Below are 25,288 nucleotides of genomic sequence, written 5' to 3'. Positions count from 1 at the left end.
CTTCCAAGTCTAACCGAACTAATTGAACTTTTGATTATTTTTTGTTTTGGTAAATGAAAACAACAGGTTACATGAACATATTCATCTCTAGATAATCTTTAGTATTTCCTTCTTGTAAAAATCCTTGAACCTCTATAGGAGATCAAGCACATGCAATTCTTCATCATTCGAGAGTGTCATTTTTGTTAAAGCATCAACAATCTTGTTAGCTTCCCTAGGGACATCTCGGTGGCCACCTTTGTTCCTTAGCTAGAATTTGTTGAATCCTTTTGATTAAATTAGAGGTTGATCCTTCAAGTTTGCTGTCGCTAATGGCTATAACAATCTCATGGTTATTAGATTGAATGACAACTTCGTCAAAGTCCTTGCTTTTGTAGTAGTAGTCCATCCAAAATACCTCAAAGCTCAGCAACAACGAATCGAACACTTTCCCAAGAACATTTTGGTTGCATTTTCAAACTATTAATGTTATACCAATCAAGTCTTTCTATTATTAAAATCGTTAATTTTAATTGTTAAAATGGCACATTAAATCTTATATGGTGTAATTTAAAATGAAAATGTTAAAGAAAAGTATGATGTTGTTACATAATTTTTAAAAGTAAAATCGAATAAAAAAAGAAAGTGAACAATAAAGCTTCTATAAAAAGCTTCGAAAACTTGAAAATCAAAGTTTTTACATCTATTTTTAGAATATTCATTTTTCTTTAAAATTTTTATTTTAAATTATGTCGCATGATATATGAATTCTAAAAATCAAAATTTTTACCACATCTATTTTTCTTTAAAATATTCATTTAAAATGATACCACATGAGATATGAAGTCTAACTATTAGAAAAATGAATGAATGTGGATTTTGGAAGGTAGTTTTGGGAAGACAGAGATGGAATTTGGTTGAAAATGAATGTGGTTATTTGCGTGTTGAATGGTGTAAAAAGTAGAAATTGGATCAATGGGCCCAATCCAAATTCTAACGTTAATTCCGAGACCTGACTCTCTCTCACCTTTTTCATCCAATTCCCCATTGACCCAAAACAAATTCCTAAACCAAAAAAGGAAAGCAGAGAAAACCAGAAAAACAGAATCCCCCTCCCTCCCTCCCTCCATTTGCACACCTATGTTTCTTCACTTCCAACAAATCTGAAACCATCTCCAAAATTAAAGACCAAAAACCGCCATGACCGATCACCACCAGCGGTTCGGCCAGCTACGGTCCACATCTGAGATCCTGAAAAAGTCCGCCGTGCATTTCACCGCTCACCCTTTCACATTCCTCTTCCTTTCTTTCCTCCTCCTCTCTTTCCGTTCCTTGGTTGAATCCGGTTCCCTTCTCCTCAACTCCTTCATCGACCGGGACCCTTCTTTCAAATCCCTCCTTTCTCGCCTCGACCTCCATCATTCTCATCCCCACGCGCGTCTCCACCCTGCTCGTCGCCAAACGCGCCGTCCTTTCCTCCACCTCACGCGCGTCGGCACTCTCGACGATGGTTTCTTTTCGTCCGACGATGATCACCGCGACCGCTCCCTCTTCGGCTCTTTCCCCAAACGCCCCCTCAATGGCACCCCCGTCATTCTTTCCAACTTCGGTACTAAATTGGGGTTTTCGCACTTCGTGGCGGATAACGGGATTCTGCTACCGGAAATTGTTCGTTACGGAGTCAAGTTCAAAACAACGACGTTTGACTACGAAAACAATGAAGGGGAGCAGCAGGAAGAAAGGATTGTGGATTTTCAGTTCGTTTATAAAGGACTGGAGTTGGGACGCCGTGACGCGGCGGCGCTTTTCTTTCTCGTCAGCTTCTTATCGGCGGCGTATGGATGGGTGATTTTAGGGTTTACCACTATTTACTCTTTGGTGTCGGGTGTTCTTTTTGTTACAACCGTTAATGACTTGATTGGACGATTTGTGTCCTTTTTCGGGGCTTTTTGGGATGGGTCGAAAATAGGTTTCAAAAGACTCACTGGATTCGTTTTAATTAAATGGGCAGTAAGAGACGCGGTGACTCAGCTTCTTGGGTTCTGGTATTTCGGAGAAATTGAGGATCACTACTCCTTTTTTAAGCTCTTTGTTAGGTTAAAGTTGATGCCTTTTTCGGTTACGTCTCCATGGATTAGGGGTTATGAGAAGGAGATTTCAGGGTTTTTGTTTACATGGTTTCTGGTTGATACTTTAGTTTCATTTGCATTCTCATTAGCTGCTTGGATTGCCATCGTGGATTCTAGAAGAACCGGGAGGGAAATTATAACAGAAGGTTGTTATTTGATGTCAACACTGTTGAACCAAGCAATTCAGATTAAGTGTTACGAAGCTATCTCAGGTGGGTCTTTAGCAAGATGGGTTTTGACTCATATAGGTGGGGAATTTTTCGCTATGGTTATTCAGGCAGCTTTGGAGGTATATTTCATGGTGGCTTGGTTGATATTTTACTTTGTGGTGAGGTGTAGGGAGGCTAATGCAGAGGGTAGGAGGTATGGGAGGAGAGAATTGGAGGCTTTGATTGATGGACTTAGATGATACTCAAGTGGGAAAGAAATGGTTATTCTTGCTGCTAGAATTTTCAATTGTCACACTGAAGATAGCGGCAACATTTTCGAACGGTTTTGACTCTCCCTGTTTTGCAGTGCTAGTGATGCAATACCACCATTGTTTTGTGAAAGAACTTGCCAATGCTTTGCATGTACTTTTATCATGAAGCAATATATTACTTGTGTATACTTCCACCACATTGCTTCTTTGTGTATATTCTGTTGCAATCAATTGTTATTACTGCCTTGCAGTACTTGTTCCTTGCTGGTATCAATGAGAATGGTAATCTTTTCTCATCTCCAAATGTTGCTGATGCTGTTATACTAAAACCATTGTCTTTGTGCTGTGTCCTTTCCTCTTTGTGCATATGCTAAAGTTTTGAATTTCTCCTCTATTTGCAATGTGTGATAGCTTTCTTGTTTTTACCGCAATTTTGCTGGAAATCTTGTTTGTAAGATGCCAACTGGCTTATATTATCTTGCAGTTTGTAAAATTATACATGAGGAAAAAGTAATGGCTTTAAGTTTGCAGTGCTGAACCATTGTGCTTACTGGCCTTATAGAGTTAGTTTAATGAGCTTTAGGAGCGAAACAATCATCATACAGACAATAATTATCTAAAAAAGATGTGATGAATGTTTTGGTGAAGAGAAGAAAATGAGTATTTTAGTCATGAAAGGTGCACTTCAGGTCTTGCCTAAATATCCTCTATTCTTGATTCAGCTGTGAGCCTTTTTATTTCCCATTTTCTCGTAGTGAGGGAAAGTAGGCATGCTGTGTTCATATGCGTTTTATGCTGTAACGTGCAGATTATTGGAATGGGACATGCAACTTTAGCAAATATTTTTTATGTTTCTGTACCAGAGTATCAAGATAGAATCCGAGTTGGAAATGATGCATTCTGATATGCGTTGAGTTAGAGGTGAGATAAAAGCATGCAACATTGCCAGATTAAGGCAGGTTCAACGTTTTCTAAACCTGTATGTATTAATGATTTTTTAAAGGTTATGGAAAGTTGCTTTTAATTGTTGCTAAGTTACTAAGTTTTGTGGAAGTTCTGTAAGTTGGCCTGGTGCATTAAGGTTTGAGGCGAAGTATGGTAGACAACTGAGTGTAATAGACTTCAATGGTGAAGGCCTTCTTATATCTGTACAATGTTCAGTTCACTATAACGATGTACGATAGTAGTTGAATGTGAACATTATTATTTATCCTTGATATGGATTCTATTATTTCAATGTTTTTGTCTATTAAGGAGCAACAGTTATTAAGCAACTGTTTTGCCAACATAGTTGGACAGGATAAATGGTACTGCATTTTAGATTTTAAAAGAAGCTCATGGGCTTTGTCCTCTGAAATACATTTTCCTCCATGTTGGTGACAGATGGCTGTACAATCTTGTTTCTCATACGGAGAAGTAGCTTATCATAAGCAGTATTTATGCATGTGCGTTTAGTCGATTATCGTGCTTGTGTGGATGGATGATATGTAGATTTATTATTAGACAAAAGAATCAGTATTTGTACCTAACTGCCTATTGACTTTGTTGGTATAGACAGACATCAGATGCTCATGCGTAAAGAATAGGAAACAAGAATTAGCTATACATAAATTTGTGTATGGTAATCCAATATTTAAGATATTTTGATTCAAAAGATAAATAATAGAGTTTGTCAAATCGCCAAAGTTGCTGTACTTTTAAGATGCCAATTCTATCCCTACCCCTTGTAGAATTGTTGATCAAGGTCTTTGCCTTCTCTGTTCCTCAGTTGTTTAATTTAGTTATTCGAGTGTTGGATGTGTAACTAGTTAATGTTGGTTGAATTAAAATATTTCCAACTTAGGGAATATGCAAGAGCTACTGGACATTATGTCAATGTGAACCGTTATGTGAACATTACTGCAAATTGTTATGTCCCGAAATTGTTTATTGGCTCTTACTTTGCTTATGCATCATCCAACCTTGAAGCTATTGCTTGAATTGACTCTCTTGCTTTTCTTCTAATGGTGTTAGATGGAAATAAACTGCTAAACATTGCTTTCTCATTGTTAATCAGCTTTACTTTTGAGGTAAAAAGTTGAATTGCTACTGGGATTTGCTTCTTTTCTGAGTTTGAAGCATTCTGCTTGCCAATCTAGTCATGGGTTGATTTGAAACGCTTGACCTCTAAATTCCTCCTCACTCTCCTTGAATCCTTAGCTTCTGAAATTGGAAACTTAGGCAAACCCAAAGAATCATGCTTTGATAGTTTTGCAGCACTTTGACTGTCTGTTTCTTATTTGATTAATTACGTGCTTTTGCGTATCTGTTAGTATGTTTCCTGCTTTATTATTACAGGCAAAATATCAGGGGCACTGCCCTGAGATGGGCTCAAAGAGACTAAGGGACTTGCATGCCAAGTGACATCAATTAGCTGTTATTGTTGTTTCGAGTTTCAAAGATTAGAAACTTAGAGCTAATGAAACCGACAGTTTTGGTCCAGCCTGAAACTGTCAGATACTGTCTGCTTGTGGGGTCTGATCCTGTTTCTTGTTCAGTATTGATGAGGCACCGTACTGTGTTTAACTAGTTTCTACTTAGGTCATGCATGGAGCGGTTGAGGCCCCGTAGAAACAAAAGTTTAGCATAGTTCAGTCCAATTAACATTAATAGGCTAAAGAATTTATGTTTTAAAAAATCTACAGTATACTACATATTAGCATTCTGAGTTGGGACTCGAACCTCGTGAATATCAATCACATTTGTGGAAGAATGCCTAAAGACACAGAGGGTTTCGATCTGGCCGAGAGCTGGCACATCGAACAACATTGAGGAAGAGGCTTTCATCACATGGAATGCAGAGTTTGGAGTCGGTGTTGAAATCATATTCATCCTGAGCTTGATCCAGCAATGCCTTGAATAGCGGGTGCTTGAGCAAGGTGATTTTAATCACAAACCTCCTATAGCTTTCACCAACATACACTACTAGGTGACCCTTTGGCACATCTCTAGGGATTGAGCTTCCTTCATGCATGGAATTCGTCCACTTTGCCCACTGATAACAACACTCGCCACTGCTACAAGGTATGACCCTACTCCCCATCTTCCTCCACTTTGTGAAGCATGCCTTTAGAAACTTCCCTTTCATTTTCTTCTAAGGAAATTAATAGTGATGTACGAATACAGACAGAAAGTAGTAAATGAAGAGAGGGGAGGGGGGAGTTGCATACAACGATGAAACAGATGAAGTGAAAGAAAGGTTTATATAGCAGTAGGATAGAAATAAGAGACAGTGTCTTTGTATGGAGCATTAATGGTTGACAAGACAGGTAGCTCAGCCTAAGCGATGGTGAGCTCGGGTTGATCCAAGTCTTGGTAAATTTATATGACTGTTGAGATGGTTGCCTTCGTTTTTCCTTTGTAGTAGCATTTTGTGTCGTGATACGATAGTGTACGAACATGCATCTCATGATATTAAATCTAAACAAAATTATTGCGTTCTTAGTCAAGACAGGAAGTGTCTGTTTCTAGCTCTGTTGAGAGAGAGAGAGATAAAAGGGATGGTGCTAGGATTAGTGATCTTTCGAAGTTCTCGAAGTAACCCCACGAGTTGAGAGAGTGGAAAAAGATAAGATATGAAAGAGGGATGGGATAAGCTTCTTGGACAAAGTGCGATCCCCACTTATAATTTTGTTGACATGCTACTTTTAATGGCTACCGTAACTAAAATACATACACCACTTTACCCACTCTAGAACCGTTTACTGTATTCTGTTTCCTGGGTAGAGTAATAAGGAATTTGGGGTGTTTTAAACAAGATTTTTGTTATGAATATTGTGGAAAAAAAAGTAAATGAAGTTCAATGTGAATACCAAATAATGAGATTTTTGACCCAAAAGAAAATTATGATACGAGCAGAGCCAAGACCCTGGGCAGCCTCAGTCATTAAAACCCCTGATTTAACCTACATTGAAGCAGCATTTTTCTTGGTTTAGGTGGGTTTTGGGCACTTTTTGGGTATGAAGTTATCTTATACATTGTCAATGGGCTTTTCCTATGAAGCAAAGCATATGCTTGCTGGCTGCTGAGTTCTGCTGGTGGATTCGGGATAAGCTTCTGCGTGTCTCTGCAACTTGTCCGTGCATGCATGTAATGGGCTAATCTATTCCTGCAAGCTAAGGATGGAGTGAAACAACTTAGATTGCTGTCTTCGCCAATAGATAAAAAATTAGAAAGAATGAACAAAGAGAATGAGAAAGTCGTTTTTATCGAATCTTACAAATCATCTATCCTTCCCAACGGTTGATAGTTAGGAACATTCCATTTACTTATGTCTTCAGCTCCATATCTTACCCAGAAAACCGATAGTTTATTCCCTCTTTACATTAATGTATCCAAAGTTTTATTTTTAATACATCACATGAATCCCACAATTTTTAGCACGATAAAAGAATATAAAAAAAAGGGAAATATGGGTCGTTAGATTGATAAAAGACAAAGTGAAGATAACTACAGTTTCCAGGCTCTTTTAATTTTAGGGTTTATTTGTTGAAGATATAGCTGATGACAGAGATGACTGAAAAGCCAGCACAGGGTTCATCCCCTAAAGACAACATGTGTTGTACTCAGTTGTCTGAAAAAAGAGCCTCTCATTTTTACACATCATTGGACTAGAAGCTGCCAACAGTTTTGAAGACATGGTGAGAGAGAAGGCAAATGGAGTTAATTAATACTTGCAGTTTCCATTTTCCTTTTTCTTTTTTTCTTTTTTTTTTGATGGAATTGTGGAAGTGATATTTGGAAAACATTGCATTGACAGACAGCTAATTTGGGTTGTCAAAACATGCATCGCCAATTGAATTTATCCCAACAGGTTTTACATTTTAAATATTACCCATTATATTAATGAAGAAGATATTCCTTCAATGGAATTTCATTAAGAAAAAAATGGAACAAGTTCATGTTATAAATGCATTTGTGATGGTGATAGTACCAGGGATAAATGGCCTAATCACTCCTCGTGTTTTTTTTTTCTTGGCAGGCAATTCTAATATAACATAATTTTTGAACAACTTTGTAAGTTAGTAACTGTGTGATTGTTTTTGTACTGAGTTAACAGTAATTTGCTTGGAGACAAAATTGATAATAAAATAAATGAATTGATATGATTATGAGTATTTTTTTGTAAATTAAAAATAATTGTCTATCATGCAATTGTTTTTAAACAACCCTCCCATTAATTTTATAAATATTACAAAAAATAATAATTTTAGAGTTGGTGGTGCTCAAAAGGTTGAAGTTTGACCTATACATAAGTTATTTATTTTGGTTTAAATAAACAAAATATCCTCCTAGTATTTGTTATTTTTTTAAAAATAATTTTTATTATTTTTTAGATTAAGTTGATTTTCAATAATTATATAAAATATAGATTTTTCTTTTACATATTGGGTGGGTGATCCTCAATCTATAATATCCAAATTTTCAACAAGAATTTTGTTAATTTGAGTAGATTAAGTTGTCTAGAATTATTATTTGATAATGATTTTTAATTTATTATGTAAAATGGTAAAAATGAAATGCATAGTGAAAAAACTAGTTAAGGATCATTATAATGAATATTAGAAAAAGTATAAAAATATGGATTTGTGAAATCTTAAGAATTTTAAATTCATTATTAAATAGATATCTAATACATCTATGTATTTAAGAAATTATTATGAATGTTATATTTATTAATAGTTTAGTACTCAATTTACTTAAATTATTTAATTTAAATAAAAAATGAAAAAAATGACTAATAACTATACTCCTCAATCCTTAAAGAGAAAAATATTAGATATTCAAGTGCATTCGAATTAATATTTTTTAAGTTGTTCCAATAACGATAATACCAATTGAGTTAAAATATAATAAATATTTTTTACGTATTTAAATATATATTAGTATTTTCTATATTCAATGTATACTTTAAATATGTATTTTTCAAGAAATATATTCACTTTAGAAACATGTAAACTGTATATCAAATGCTCAATCCAAATATCCTAACTAATATTGTACTTAATGGGTTTTTCCTTTTTCTTTTTTCTTTTTTTCTAAACAAGGGATATAGAAGGGGTTGCCTAATTTTGGACTCGGGACTTCGAATCATTAACCAAGGGCGTAGCTCGGGAGATAGGCAGTGCCTTTACCCCTTTGGTTGATAGTATAATTACAATCTTAGGCACTCTCAAAATATTAATAATTCAATTTAATACCTTTCAACTTCTTCGATAAATGAAAACTTTTCATTTTTGGCCCTCAAAAGTTTTCTAACTTTATTTCCATTTCATTAGAAAATTCCTAGCTTCTCTCCTAATAAGGACTTAATTAATAGTGAATGTACCTGAGAGGTCCCTCTATTATAGGAATCTAATCAAGTTAGTTCGTCTATTATTAACTGGACCAATTTAATCCATATACTATTAAAAAGAATCAAATAAGAACAAATTGGAATAAAGCTAAAATTTATTGTTTAACATGGTTAATATTTTTAAAAATTTTATGATTTTGTAAATAAAATTTTTATGATTTTGTAAATAAAATTTATTGTTTGGAATTGAATTTTGGTTGAAAATTATTAATTTTCAAGATAATTTTTATGTAATAAATATCAACTCTATTACAATTTGAATTGCAAAATTCAAGTATTTTTTAAACATTAGGTTTGGATAACTTACAATTCGAATGAGGGTTCAAAACAAAATTATATAATAAATATATTTAAAAAATAATATAAATATTAAACAAGAATTTGGTTGAATTTTTAATATTTTTATACAATGTTTAGAACTATCAATAACCTTATCCCAACAAGTGGCGGAACGAAGGGGCTGGCGTGACCTCGACCTCCCTTAAACAAAAAATTTTTCATTAGGCCATTTATAATTTATAAAATTTTAAATTAGTAATACCAAAATTACACTTTGACCCCTAAAATAATAAAAATTTGATTTAATCTTTTAAAAATTATAAAAATATAAACTATTAAAATAATAAAATTGTACTTTTTTTACCATCATAAAAACATCCAATTTAATTTCGTAAAAAAAAATTTTAACTCCACCACTAATCTCAACCCTTAAATAAGATAATCAAGACGTTGAAGCATGCTTGAACCCACTTAATCTTATACTAATAATTTTTTTACGTGAATATATTTTTATATAAAAATAAAAATATTCTCAAAATATATATATATATTTTTATTTCATTGGTATCCTATTAACGAAGTAAATTAACAACTTTTATCAAGTATAGATATAGATGAGTTAAAAATCCCTGGGGAAAGGCGTGGGTGCACATGATGGTGGGGCCACTACCCACAAGTCAATCACATTCCAAGTCTTTAAAAAAGGGGGCTCATTGGCACAGTGGCTCCGGTGAGCATAGTATTTGGAAGAGACACCCAAAAAGCAAAAACACAGGGTTGGGTTGGTGAATGGTGACACATGAAGCAACGCTTATCTATGCCTCGAGCTGGCTAAGGAGAGACCATGTCTCCCCAATTATTTTGATTGGACTTTCCCTTCCCTCTCACTTCCATTTTACTTCCCCAGCACGTGTATTCTTCTGTTTCTCTTAGCTGTACTGTCTCACGCCTTCCCCTTTTTCTTTTCTATTACTATTTATTCCCTAAAGCATCGTTTTAAGCTAGGTTTTCAGAATCCAATCATTAGTTAATTAATTAAGTTATTAGTTTTCTTTATCCATATATAATTTATTAAAAATAAAAATATTCTTTATCCAGTTCAATTAATTTTTTAATTCACTTCAAACAATTCACACTAATTTGACTTAAAATTTCTTTCAAAATTAGAGTCAAATTGAATTTTAAACTGATTCGATTCAATTTTAAAAATAATGGTTTGAAGTGATTTAACTACTTTCCCATTGCTTCTCCCATTACCCATTACCCATTACCCATTTTCTTTTATAAGAAAAGAAACATGCAGTGTAGCTACACTATTGCAACTCGTCGCCAAGCTGCTACTTGCTCATCCTGCTCTAACAGATGCAATACCCCGGCAGGTGGCTCATAATACACCTTCCTTCTCAACGGTTGTTCAGTCGACAACGCAGCCATTTCATCAGCAACACGATTACCTTCACGGTACACGTGTACCACTCGTACCTCCCATGACCTGTCCAACAAATTCAGTATGATGGATATATGGGGTTCATATCTATAGCAACTTAACCACTATTTATAACTTTCCTTAATCTCATATTTAAAGCTTGATAAATAGGGATGAGTGTTCAGATCGAGTGAATTTTTTTGAATTAGTTGAGTTGAAAAGTTTCGTTTTATTATCTTAGTTCGATTTTATTTTTTTAAATTAAATTCAATATAATTGAGTAAAATTGTTCAAATTAAAATTTTAAAAAATAAAACATGTCAAATTAAAATTTTATTACAGTATACCTAATTACATGTTTAGTAATTATTTCAAAGTAAAATAAGAGAAAAAAATAAGATACTTTTATATGATAAACTTGAATTGGTAATTTACTTGTTTAGGTTCTCAAAATAATTATTTTGAAAATTTTACACTTTTTTACATATCCTTTATAATTTTTAGTTTTTTTTATAATTTTCTAAATATAAAAATTTGGGATTTTTTTATAAATATTTTGATTTTTTTTTTGTAATTTTTGTTAGAGAGATTAATTTGTTCGTTTACAAAATATACAAAAATCAAAAGAGTATTTGCACCAACTTATTATGAAAGTTATTCGAATAGTAAAATTTAACTTACTCCAAATTTAGAAAAATTTACTTATTGAAATTAACTAAAAAAATTAAATAACTTAATTTGAAATTAAAAAAGTAATTTTTTACGAGTCGACAAATCCATCATAAACCCTTCATAAGTCTGCTTCGATGACCGAGCAGCGTCCAAACTGTTTGGAAAATCCCACCACCCATTTGCCACGACCATCTCTATGACGCCCCGGGAAGAGGCCATTCCCTCCTCTTTACCTCTTAAACTCCCTATTTAAATATTAATTCCTTGATTTACTCCCCATAAACATTAAGTTAAGAGATAGTTTGTATATAAATATTTTCTCTTCGAGGGATGTTATTAGGTTTGATTTAAAGAGATTACGTTGAGTCTATAATATTAATATAAGATATAATTTCACTACATTTATAACTTTGCATTATCTTGATTGGGATATGTCACAATTTTATTTTTTAAAATTTTGATTATTTAAAAAAATCATAATGAAAGAAGAATAGAAACTAATGAAACACCCAAGTATTTTACTCGGTTGGCATAAAAATTTATTGCAAATTATTAAAGATTACAACTCCTCACGTGGGTATAATAGCCAGGGATTTGAGCATTTTGAGTAGACTATGAAATGTATATTAGAGTTACATCGAATTAAAATTATATATGTGTTATATCATATTATTAATAACAAAGTTAAATACAGATATAGATCTATTGTTGGAATTTGCTTACAAGATTTTGATCTGTCAAGAAAATAGTTTTTCTCTTTATATAACTCTTTGATGTGGATAAAAAGAAATACGAATAATCTTATTTTTTGGGACTACTATCTCTTTAAATAATTGATTATTAATTATTATATATGAACTTTATTTTTAGGGATAATGTTGAGTATGTAATATTATATATGAACTTTGGTTTTTTTTATAATTTCATATATGATATTTTGATTTGGTTTGGTTCGATTTTCATAAACAATTAATATCGTTATTGATATAACATCATTTTATGTTTATATATTATATGTACAAATTGTTTTACTTATCCAATATAAAAGTAATTTGATGTATTCATTTATTTAATGTCTACATTTGAACCAAACTTAAAGTTTAATGTGTATAATTGCACAAAATCAAACCTCATGGATCAAATTGCACATTGGGTCAAAGTTCATGTATAAATTTGATATTTATCCCTTATTTTTATAATGACCGTATAATGCCAAATTTAGCATTTGATGTTTACATCTTTTATCAAATTGGCATTTATTCTTCTTCTTCTTTTGAGTTAAATTTCTCTCTCAACCTTTTTGAAAAGAGTCAAACTTGACCATCAATCTTTCAAAATAGTTGAATTATTACTTTTTTAATGAAAATACTAATTAAAACGTTAAATTTTTAAACATCGCAGCCTGCATGTTAATCATTGTTTACTTCAAGTTATTTTTGTATGATTTTTTTATAATTTTATGAATTTTAGATTTTAAGTATTTTCATAATTTTTAAATTACTTATTGATGTAACATATAAGACAAATAGTATTATATTAGTATGAAGTACTCACGGACTACCACAAGAATTGCCAGGCCAACATCGTTTAAAAGTTGATGTTTTATTCAGGATTTTCATTAAAAAACGATTTAACTATTTTTGAAAGGTTAATAATCAATTTTAGCTCATTAAAAAACTAAGGGCCAAATTGAAAAAGATGTAAATATTTGATATTATGCCATACATAATACATTATCACAAGTCATATTGTATTGTATTTGTACACGTGTAACACAATAAATAATATTTAAATTATTTTGTTTTTTGAAAATATCATGTATACATTTATTCCATAAATTTTGAATATTAATATTAAATTTTATCTTATCTTAATAGTAAAATTTATTCCAATTTATGTATTAAAACATTCTTAAATAATATTTTTATTTTGTTATAATAAAGGAATACAATTCAATAAATATTTACAACAGATGCACAGGATAAAACTAGTATGGACTACAAAAATGCAGCCCAAGCCTTCACTTCTTAAGCTCAAGCCTTAAAGATAAGATGGGCTTTCTTAGGCTCAACTACAAGCTTATAGTAACCTTCAACTTCTTCAATAATTACTGACAAATTTGTTCACAGGAACAGATAAAGATTAAAAAAAATGCTCACCATTTTCTCCCATTTTGATTGTGTGTTTGTAGGGAATTTAATGCATGGACTCTACAGATATGTATGCATGTGCACCAAGAAAAATATCTCACCCAAAACAATAAAGAATACAACTTGGCTCGACCTAACTATAAATGTTTTCCATCATTAAATTATTACAAAATAATTATTTATGGTTTTTTTTTTCTTTGCTTTATTTTTGATAAATGACTAATATGACCGTTAATTTATATACAGAGTTTTTTTCCACATCAAAATAATGAGATTTATTTTGATCCCTTATATAATATTTTTTTATTTAAATGTTCTGTTAATATAATTTTAATTAATTAATTAAAATTGAATTAAGTGGTTTTGATTTACACGAAGCTTTAAGTGATTGGGTTCATTTCTGTCTGATCCATTTGATTTCCAAAGAACACTTGCGAGAAATTTCTAAGTTTGGGTTGAGTGAACTTTCAACTATTGTCACAAAATTTAACAGTGGTGGATTCATTTATTTGTTACTATGGTAAACATATTTGTTTGTTTGTTTTTCAAGAAAAAAAAATTGAAGGTTTTTGGAGATGATGGTTTTGCTAAAATTTTTGCAATAGTGGGTTCATTAAAATTTGTTTCGTTGTGATAGAAATTGTTATGTGTGCACTTCATTGGAGGTTTAATATGAGGCTTCTATATATTTAAAGGACAGTCAAGGATTTGCTATGTTTTCTTTTGTTTGTTTGATTGATTTTCGCTTGATATTGGGTTCACTAAAATTTTAGCAATAATGGTTCACTGAAATTTTTTCATTGCCGTAGAATTTATCAAGTGTGCACTTCATTGATGGGGTTTACTATATGAAATATATATATAAAGCCTAGTAGAGGTGGCAAGTGAAGTGGAGATACATGATGTCAACAAGCTCAAACTTAACATGCATTTGCGAGTTTTGCCTGGAGAAATTTCACTACCAAATCTCAAGATATAAGTAATAATTTAAACTCAATCTCTCTTAACCCCTAAGCAATTGTTGTCTCATCTAGGTCTTAAGTACATGTAGTATTAACTCTCTCTAATAAAAACAACCCTTTATATTGAAAGTAAAAAATAAATCACTCAAAACACTCCCTAATGGACAAAAATTATATTATTACAATCTTTCTCAATCTTGTGAAATAAACTGCCATGTATAGGCTCTGAACATTGGCTTCTCTTACTCAGTTTAATCTCCTTTTATCATGGGATAAGTTGATTAAATAAGATGTTAACATCATATATCAAAACTCTATCACCAAGATAGCTTAAAGCCAATCTTCAAGACTCCTTGGACCAAAACTTTTTTAAGCCTGTCGAATTGCTTCTTTTAAGATAGTGAAGAATGATTTTCGATCTTTAACTCTTCAAAAACGTGCAACATCCTTAGCTGATATACAAAATCAACTTCATGTTTAACTCAAACATCAATCTCCTATTGATCTTCATAACTAACTTAAGGTTGTATTTTTCTCAACCATACTTTCTTATAAGATCTAGTTGTTGCTTGTCTTGTGGGAACTTTGCATGCAACAATTGTATTTTGTTGCCATCTTAAATGATTAAGGAGCTTAAAACTTTGAGGTACGATGTGACCAACTTTACCACAAAATAATTGTAACACCCTTTAACCGGATCAATGACCTATTCCCAATAAGTGATATTACATCTGATACACGAAGGAAATTGCTTCTCACCCTCGTGTGAATCGAGATTATGAAGGAGAAAATTATATTAATAGTATTTTATACAGTGGTGACTAGCATTGTATTGATGTGATAAGGATGAGACTAATTACCTTTTTTAATTTGTGTGATATTCTTAGTAGGAATAATTTGTTACAATAAACTAAATTGGTGAATATTAGGGAATGGAAGGTTTTGAGTGATTGGATCTAGATATTATAGATCAATTGAGACAATTCACCGTTATTAGGGTTGTATTGAGAGTTATTTTGAAATTGTATAAACTAGTTATTAGATTACCTGATGAGTCAACTCCTAGTGAAATCAGAAACAATCCAAGGTTTTATCCTTATTTTAAAGATTGTATTGGAGAATTAGATGGAACTCATGTTCGTGCATACGTTCCACTTAGCATTCAAGGAAGATTTCATAGCCGTAAAAAGGGGACGACACAAAATGTATTGGCTGCCATTACATTTGATTTGAAATTTTCCTATGTTCTAGCTGGTTGGAAAGGTAGTGCACATGATTCTCGTATTTTAAGTGATGCACTTTTACGCCCAAGGGGATTAAGAATTCTGGAAGGTAAGAATGAACATTAAATACCAAACAGTTCAAGTAAGCTCATAATTTATTAGTAATAATTATGTTTTGTAAAATTGTAGGTAAATATTATCTTGCTGATGTTAGATATGACATCCGAAATGGATATATTACCCCATATCTTGGTGTCCGATATCATTTAAAAGAGTTTAGTGCTCAGGGGCCAGAAAATGCAAATGAACTCTTTAATCTTCGTCATTCATCATTGCGAATCACTATTGAACATGTTTTTGGGATTTTGAAGAAACAGTTTTGTGTATTAGATGCTGAATCGTTTTGGAATTTTCAAACTCAAGTAGATATAGTTTTGACTTGTTGTATCATTCATAATCATATAATGGGAGCTGATCCTAGTGATTTACTTAATCAAGGATTATACGAGGAACCTGAGTATAATTTGATAATACCAACTCTTATGGGGCGAGAAGAAAGAGAAGAAGCAAGAGAATGGTCTGTTAAGAGAGAGGAAATTGCATAAACTATGTGGATTGATTATATGGCTAGAAATATTAGGTATGTTTAGGGCTTAGGGTTATTGTTTCTATATTATGTATGGTTTAGTATTAAAATTATTATTTTTAATGTTGGTTGGATAATGATATTGAAAAATTAGTTTGTTGGTTTTGAAATTATTATGTCTTAAATTTGTTAGATATTGAATTTATTATGTTTTAAGCTTGTTGGATATTGAAATGATTGACAATGACAATTATTAATGTAGAATGGGTAAGGACAACAAAGAAGAGACATTTTTTTATTGAAATTCTAGCAGAGGAGGCCCAGAAAGGAAATAAGCTTTCTAACACTTTTAAAGCAGTTTCTATTAATCGAGTTGCCTTAGCTATTTCTAAAAGATTTCAAGTCCAATGCGATGCAAAGCATGTGGAAAATCATTTGAGGACTATAAAAAATCAGTGGCAGATTATATACACAATTGGGGTTGAAAGTGGTTTTGGATGGGATGATAACATTAAAATGATCACATGTGATAGAGCGACATATGATGCAGCTGTAACACCCCTAACCCGTCTCCGTCGCCGAATTAGGGTTACGAGGCATTACCGAACAAACACAACCATTTTTTTTTCAACCAAACTGATCACATCATGAAAATTTAATTACTTTCGCATAGCTATTATAATTTACAATCAAAATGTAATTAACATCATACTCAAACCTATACATGCCATAAGATTAAGTTCAAATATTTAACAAATACCAAAAGAAGTCGATAGTGTGATGGACTATGTTGATGATCCCCGAGCTCGTAACGCGTCTCCAAAATCTATAAAATCAAATGGACGAAAACAAACAAAGTAAGCTTTTATAGCTTAGTAAGTCTATAGCATAACAACAAATATATATATTAACAATTACTTATAGACAAATGCATACATAATTATCAACAATTAAAACTGAATGTATATACACTTTATTACTTGCACACTTCGAATTCACATATGTACTTATCATGTGCATAAAATTGATCATACTCATATATACCAATCACCTATTATATTCGTTTGTATATATATAGACTCATTTGAATTTATACCTGAATACATAGCTAATACATACATTCGAATATATATATACATATTCATCATATACATTTAAATGAGTACATTTATATATATATCCCAATTGCATACATAAGTAATTATCAAACACATAGGCTCAACTTATATGTATTTAACAACCGCATATACCTAATGTACATATGCCTTTATTATTTGTATACACCAAATGCATACAATTATGTTTAACCAAAGCAAAAACCGGAATGTAGATGTATACTCACCAAGCATATAAAAACCTAATGTTTATGTATTCATCGATTTCATATAACCAAAATCATAGATATAACAATTGCATATTTTCACATAATTTAAATAGATTCACCGGCACTTAGCCTGCTAGGTTTTAAAACCTGATTCAGTACACCGGCTTTTAGCCTGCTAGACCTATAGTCCGAAATGTATCACCGGCATTAAGCCTGCTAGACGTAAAGTCTGAATTATTTCACCGGCATCAAGCCTGCTAGACGTAAAGTCTGTATTACATTCGATCACTTTATAATGATCCAAATTAATAAATTCATATCTTCACTTCCATTTAAAAACTTTTTACATGAACATACATACATAATCGAAACTTCCACATACATTTATAAATTTCATACTTAATTTCATTACAATAACATATACACATACTCTTGTATAATCAAACTTCATATAAGCTTATATAAATGTCCTACCTAAATTCAATAAAAGGACATATATATATGTAAACATGCTCATTCGAGTACAGCATATACAAATAAATTATAACTTATATATATATGTATATACCTATTCAAAACTATACATATACAATTATAAGTTACATATTTTTAATCCAATCCAAGAGTTTATACTTGTATATACGTATATATATATTCATGCTTATTCGAACATCACCTATTCTTGATTACAGTTCATATCTTCATTTCAAACCATGAATTTATACAAGATCATACTTGTATATTCGAATATTATATATATATAAAATCTACACTTCAAAATTTATTCAACTAATATACTTTCAATTATAACTTAACATAAAATACAATTAGTATGCATGTATAAATATTAGCTTAATAATTTTTAGTTCCTAATAGACTTACCTCGGATATCAGCAGACACGATCGACTATTCGATTACTTTCGTTTTTCCCCGATCCAAATTCGTTTTCTTCATTAATTGATCTAAACATAATCAAATTTAACCTTTTTATTCATAAAAACATTCAATTAAGTCCAAAAATACATAAATGGGAAAATTACCATTTTGCCCCTAACATTTTGCACTTTTTGCAATTTAGCCCTTTTTGCACAAAACACAAAATACACAAAATTTGCTCATACTACACAAGGGTCGAATATTCATGGTTCTCATACAAGTCCACACATTGCATTTATTTCACATTTTAGTCCCTCAAAAATTTATTTTCACAATTTAGCCCTAAATACTCAAATTCATCAAAAATCCCAAGACAAAACATGTTAATCTAAGACATATCTTCCATTATTCATCATCAAACATCACAAAACACAAATATTCATCAATGGCATAACTCAAAATATTCATTAAAATCAGAAATTCAAGCATGGGTCGGGTAGTATTCAAAGCAACGATATCAAAACGTAAAAATCATCAAAAACCGAAGCAAAAACATACCTTAATTAGACCTAAAGATAGCCGAACTTTGTTGTTCTATTTTCCTTTCTTTTTCTTTTCTATATTCGGCCAAGATGAAGAACATGGCCCTTTTAATTTGTTATATTAAACATATATTAGCTTTATTTTTAATTTACTATATTAACCTTTACATATATATATATAACATATATAATAAGGTTACATTAGTCCTTTGCCACCCACTAACTTACATAGTGGATTATTTGCATAATAAAACCTCTAAGTTATAAAGACAACAACAATTAAGTACTTTTATAATTAACCCCTAAATTTTTATTTTACGCGATTAAGCCCTTTTATTAAATCGGACACTTAAACGACGAAATTAAAACACGAAAATTTCACACAATCAAATGCACACAAAATAAACACGTAAAATAATATTAATAATATTTTTCTAATTCAGATTTGTGGTCCCGAAACCACTGTTCCGATTAGGGTCAAAACCGAGTTGTTACAACTCTCCCCTTTAGGGATTTTCGTCCCCGAAAATTCTTACCGGTGAACAGGTTTGGATAACGCTCTTTCATCGTATCTTCTGACTCCCAAGTTGCTTTTTCAACTCCGTGTTTATGTCACAATACTTTAACTAACGAAATTTTCTTATTCCGTAATTCTTTGATCTCACGAGCCATAATGCTAATCGGTTCTTCTTCATATGACATATCAGAGTTAATTTCAATCTCTGTCGGACTAATTACATGTGAAGGGTCAGATCGGTATCTCCTGAGCATCGAAACATGAAATACATTGTGAATCTTTTCTAATTCAGGTGGTAACATCAATCTATAAGCAACCGGTCCGACACGCTCTATAATCTCATACGGTCCAATGAATCTTGCACTCAATTTGCCTTTACGACCGAATCTGAGTATTTTCTTCCACGGTGATACTTTCAAAAACACTTTGTGTAACAGCCCGATTTTGACTCTAATTGGACATAGTGGTTTCGGGACCACAAGTCCGAGTTAAAAAAAATATTTTAATATTATTTCATGTGTTTATTATATGTTAGTTTACATGTGTGAAAATTTCGTGAATTAATTTTATTGTTTGTGTGCTTAATTTAATAAAAGGACTTAATCGCATAAAATGTAAAATTGACTAATTAATGTGTAAAGTGCTAACTTGCTAATGTCTTTATAATGTGAAGTCCTTAATAGGAAATTAGGCCGTTATTCAAGATAGTGGATCGCATTATGCTTATAAATTATAGTTTTTATATTATGTATAAAGGTTATAATAATATATTATATTATAATGTTAATATATTAAAAGACAAACAAATTAAAAGCCACATTTTTCATCTTATTTTGACCGAAACTAGAGAAAAGAAAAAGAAAGAAACCTAAGCTAGGTTCGGCCATCTTTTGAAGCTTAATTCAAGGTTAGTTTTTGTTCGGTTTTTGATGATTTTTACGTTTTTGAGATCGTTGCTTTGAATACTTCAAAACCATGTCTTAATTTTGTGAATTGATGAATATTTTGAATTATGCCATTGATGAATACTTGTGTTTTGGGATGTTTGATGATGAATAATGGAAGATATATCTTAGATTAACATGTTTTGTATTGGTATTTTTGATGAATTTGAGTATTTAGGGCTAAATTGTGAAAATAAATTTTTGAGGGACTAAAATGTGAAATAAATGCAATGTGTGGACTTGTATGAGAACCATGAATATTCGGCCCTTGTGTGTTATGGGCAAATTTTGTGTATTTTGTGTTTTGTGCAAAAAGGACTAAATTGCAAAAAGTGTAAAATGTTAGGGGCAAAATGGTAATTTTCCCATTTATGTATTGTTAGACTCAAATGAATGTTTTGATGAATAAAAAGGTTAAATTTGACTATGTTTAGATCAAGGAACGAAGAAAACGAATTTGGATCGGGGGAAGTCGAAGATAATCGAATAGTCGATCGTGTTTGCTGATATCCGAGGTAAGTCTATTAGCTATTTAATGTCATAAAATCAGTATATAATAAGTATATGAGCTGTTTTTGGATGAATTATAATTAAAAAAATATGATAGTTGAAATAATTAAAAGTATGAGTGAATTATATATATATATATTATGCAAATCTACATCTATATGTTCTCGTATTGAACTTAGGTATGCCATTTATACAAGTTTATAAGGGGTTCGACTATGCAACTATGCATGTATATGTTCTTGTGATAAATTTAAGTATGAAACTTATATATGAAAAAGGGAGATTCGATTAGGTATGTATGTTCTTGTAAAGGTTCTTGAACGGGGTTGAAGAGATGAAATTATTAGCTTGGATTATCTTAATGTGTTCGAAAGTACGATATTAATAGTATGCTTCAATGTGTTAAATTATATATATATATTCGGATGTATAATTTAGATATTGAGTTGAATTTGATGACTGAACTTTTTATACTGATGTGGGTTAAGGATATAGTTTATAAATTATTGAGCTGAATTTTTATGTGAATTCTATATACCATTATGATATACAACTCCTATGAATTGAGATTCTTTTGTTAAAGCTCAGTATCATTCGGTTTATCGTTAGTGACATAATTCAGACTTTACGTCTAGCAGGCTTAATGCCGGTGAAATTATTCAGACTATAAGTCTAGCAGGCTTAATGCCGGTGACACATTTCAGACTATAAGTCTAGCAGGCTTAATGCCGGTGACACATTTCAGACTATAAGTCTAGCAGGCTTAATGCCGGTGACACATTTCGGACTATAAGTCTAGCAGGCTAAGAGCCGGTGTATTGAATCAGGTTTTAAAACCTAGCAGGCTAAATGCCGGTGAATCCGTTTAAAGCATGTGATAATATACAATTGATACCTCTATGATTTTGATTATATGAAATCGATGTATACATAAATGTTCAATCACATGATTTTAGTCATATTAACTTGATGAGCATATATATATACATATATTTGGTCTAAGCAATTGATAGATATGTATATATATATATATATGTTGCATTCGGCATAGGTGGATATATTTATGTGTATGCATTCGGCATAGGTGAAAATAAGTGTATGTATCTATGCATTCGGCATAGATGGGTATAGGTGCATATGTGCATTCGGCATTTATGGATGATAAGCATAAAAATTTGGCTTTTGATATATGTAGTTGAATAGTTGTATTTAAATGGATTCGATGAAGTGCGAACAATAAGTACTCTAGAAATCAGTATATGCTGTTAAGGATTATGCTAGTAACTTGATTATATGCATATAATGTATATACATTTGTCCGTTTATGTGTATTAGATAAATATACATCCTTTTAGACTTAAACAAAATGACTCAATAAAGTAGTGTTTGATTAGTAATCATATTTGATGATTGTAATTTCAATAAATTTACTTAAAGAATTATATGATTCTTTTATATGTATTATAGATATGCTGTAGACTTACTAAGCTATAAAAGCTTACTTTGTTTGCTTTCGTTCATTCATTTTTATAGATTTTTTTTTTGGAGACGCGTTACGAGCTCGGGGATCATCAGCACCGCCCATCACACTATCGACTTCTTTTGGTATTTTGTTAAATATTTGAACTCGATCTTATGGCATGTATAGGCTTGATAATGTTTTGGATAATTTTGAATCCTATTGTGTAAATAGCAATGCGAAAAGAGTTTAACTTCTATGCTTGAATTTGATTATATATGTTCATGAATTGGACTTGCATTTGGAATTAGATATTAAAGTTATGTTTATGTGAGCTTGGTTTCGTAATGCCTCGTAACCCTGATTCGGCGACGGAGACGGGTTAGGGGTGTTACACTTTGTCCTGATCTAAAATTCTATATTCTTTCTTTTCAAATCCGCATAAGATTTCTGACGGTCCGATGCTGATTTCAGACTATCCCGAATCACTTTCACTTTCTGTTCGGTCTCTTTAATCAAATCAACCCCGTGTATCTTATTTTCACTGAGCTCGGTCCAATACAATGGTGTACGACATTTATGACCGTACAAAGCTTCGTAAGGTGCCATTTTGATACTAGATTGAAAGCTATTATTATAAGCAAATTCAATCAAAGGTAAGTATCGTTCCCACGTACCTTCAAACTCGAGAATGCAACATCTCAACATGTCCTCAAGTATCTGAATGATTCGTTCAGATTGACCATCTGTTTGCGGATGAAAAGCTGTGCTAAAATGTAGTTTCGTACCTAAAGCATCTTGTAATTTCTTCCAAAACCGCGATGTAAATCTCAGGTCTTTGTCCGAAATAATAGAAATAGGCACTCCGTGCAATCTCACAATCTGAGAAATGTACAATTCAGCAAGTTTATCAAGTGAATAATCAATACGAACCGGAACAAAGTGAGCCGATTTTGTCAATCTATCAACAACAACCCAAATTGCATCTTTCTTGTTGGGTGTTAACGGTAAACCGGATACAAAATCCATCGTAACTCTGTCCCATTTCCATTCAGGTATCATGATCGGTTGAAGCAACCCAGATGGTACCTGATGCTCGGCTTTAACTTGCTGACAAATTAAACATTTCGAAACAAAGTCAGAAATGTCTCGTTTCATACCATGCCACCAATAGTGCTGTTTCAGATCGTTATACATTTTTGTACTTCCCGAATAAACAGAAAATCGGCTATTATGAGCTTCATTCAAAATCATCTGTATTAACTTTGAATTTCTCGGAACACATAATCGATTTCTGAATCTCAAACAATCCTCAGCATCAACTAGAAATTCTGAATCAACATTTAAGTCACACTGAGCTCGTTTTGCAAGTAAATCATTATCGACCTTCTGGGCTTCACAAATTTTTTGAACAAATAATGGTTTTGCTTTCAACTCAGCTACTATCGCACCATTATCAGACATAACCATATGTGCATTCATAGCACTCAAAGCAAACAGTGATTTTCGACTTAGGGCATCAGCAACAACATTAGCCTTTCCCGGATGATAGTCAATCACAAGCTCATAATCTTTCAGCAATTCTAACCATCGACGCTGTCTCAAATTCAGATCTTTCTGAGTCATCAAATATTTCAAGCTTTTGTGATCTGAATAAACATGACATCTTTCGCCATACAGATAGTGACGCCATATTTTTAACGCAAATACAATAGCAGCCAATTCCAGATCATGCGTCGGATAGTTCTTTTCTGGCGGCTTTAACTGTCTCGAGGCATAAGCTACAACTTTGCCTTCCTGCATCAAAACACAGCCCAAACCATTTAAAGATGCATCACTATAGATAACAAACTCTTTACCCGATTCGGGTTGAACTAGGACTGGAGCTTTGGTCAAAAGAACTTTCAACTGATCAAAGTTTTTCTGACACTTTTCTGACCACTCAAACTTAACGTCTTTTTGTAGTAGCTTTGTCATCGGGGTCGCAATCATAGAGAACCCTTTCACAAAACGTCTATAATAGTCAGCAAGCCCCAGAAAGCTTCGAACTTCTGAAATATTCCTCGGAGGTTTCCAATCAAGTATAGCTGAAATTTTACTCGGATCAACCCGAATACCCGATGCTGATACAACATGGCCCAGAAAACTGACTTCACGTAACCAGAACTCACATTTACTAAACTTTACATACAACTGCTTATCTCGCAAAGTTTGTAACACAAATCTCAGATGTTCGGCATGCTCATTTTCGTCACGAGAGTAGATCAAAATGTCATCAATAAATACTACCACAAATCGATCCAGATACTTCCTAAAGATCTGATTCATCAAATCCATGAAAATAGCAGGTGCATTAGTAAGTCCGAAAGGCATAACAAGAAACTCATAATGTCCGTACCTTGTTCGGAAAGCAGTCTTTGGCACATCAGAGTCTTTAACACGCAACTGATAGTAGCCTGATCTCAGATCTATCTTCGAAAACACAGTAGCCCCTTTCAACTGATCGAACAAATCATCAATCCGTGGTAACGGATACTTATTCTTTATAGTCACCTTATTGAGTTGTTGGTAATCAATGCACATTCTAATCGTTCCGTCTTTCTTTCTCACAAATAGAACTGGTGCACCCCAAGGAGAGAAACTCGGTCGTGCAAAACCTTTATCAGTCAACTCTTGCAACTGTACTTTCAATTCTTTTAATTCGGTAGGTGCCATACGGTACGGAGCTATCGAGATTGGAGTCGTCCCTGGTACTAACTCAATACCAAACTCTACCTCTCGAATAGGTGGCAAACCCGGTAATTCTTCGGGAAACACGTCTGAATACTCACACACTACTGGCACAGATTCAATCTTCTTTTCGGTCACTTTACTATCAAGAACAAATGCAAGGT

The 25,288-nt window shown here is 32.3% G+C and overlaps 2 protein-coding genes across 2 annotated transcripts; one reads left to right on the top strand and one right to left on the bottom strand.

Moving 5' to 3' along the window:
• The first annotated feature begins 979 nt into the window (after nucleotides 1–979).
• LOC107943581 (uncharacterized) lies at nucleotides 980–2,825 on the top strand. The gene has a single exon (XM_016877347.2). The coding sequence runs from the start codon at nucleotides 1,180–1,182 to the stop codon at nucleotides 2,515–2,517; it is 1,338 nt and encodes a 445-aa protein (XP_016732836.2). The 5' UTR covers nucleotides 980–1,179; the 3' UTR covers nucleotides 2,518–2,825.
• Nucleotides 2,826–5,158: 2,333 nt separating this feature from the next.
• Nucleotides 5,159–5,803, bottom strand: LOC107892509 (indole-3-acetic acid-induced protein ARG7). Its single transcript, XM_016817583.2, has one exon. It carries the CDS (start codon nucleotides 5,654–5,656, stop codon nucleotides 5,285–5,287), a length of 372 nt encoding a protein of 123 aa, XP_016673072.1. The 5' UTR covers nucleotides 5,657–5,803; the 3' UTR covers nucleotides 5,159–5,284.
• Between the last annotated feature and the right edge of the window lie 19,485 nt (nucleotides 5,804–25,288).

The sequence above is a fragment of the Gossypium hirsutum genome, chromosome D09 (assembly GCF_007990345.1).
Source record: "Gossypium hirsutum isolate 1008001.06 chromosome D09, Gossypium_hirsutum_v2.1, whole genome shotgun sequence".
Classification (NCBI taxonomy): domain Eukaryota; kingdom Viridiplantae; phylum Streptophyta; class Magnoliopsida; order Malvales; family Malvaceae; genus Gossypium; species Gossypium hirsutum.
The sequence above is the reverse complement of the archived record's forward strand: the minus strand, read 5'-3'. Positions and strand labels throughout refer to the sequence as shown.

Bases quoted from the DNA above. Each gene is read 5' to 3' on its own strand.
- LOC107943581 (XM_016877347.2), top strand. From the start codon at position 1,180: ATGACCGATCACCACCAGCGGTTCGGCCAGCTACGGTCCACATCTGAG.
- LOC107892509 (XM_016817583.2), bottom strand. From the start codon at position 5,656: ATGAAAGGGAAGTTTCTAAAGGCATGCTTCACAAAGTGGAGGAAGATG.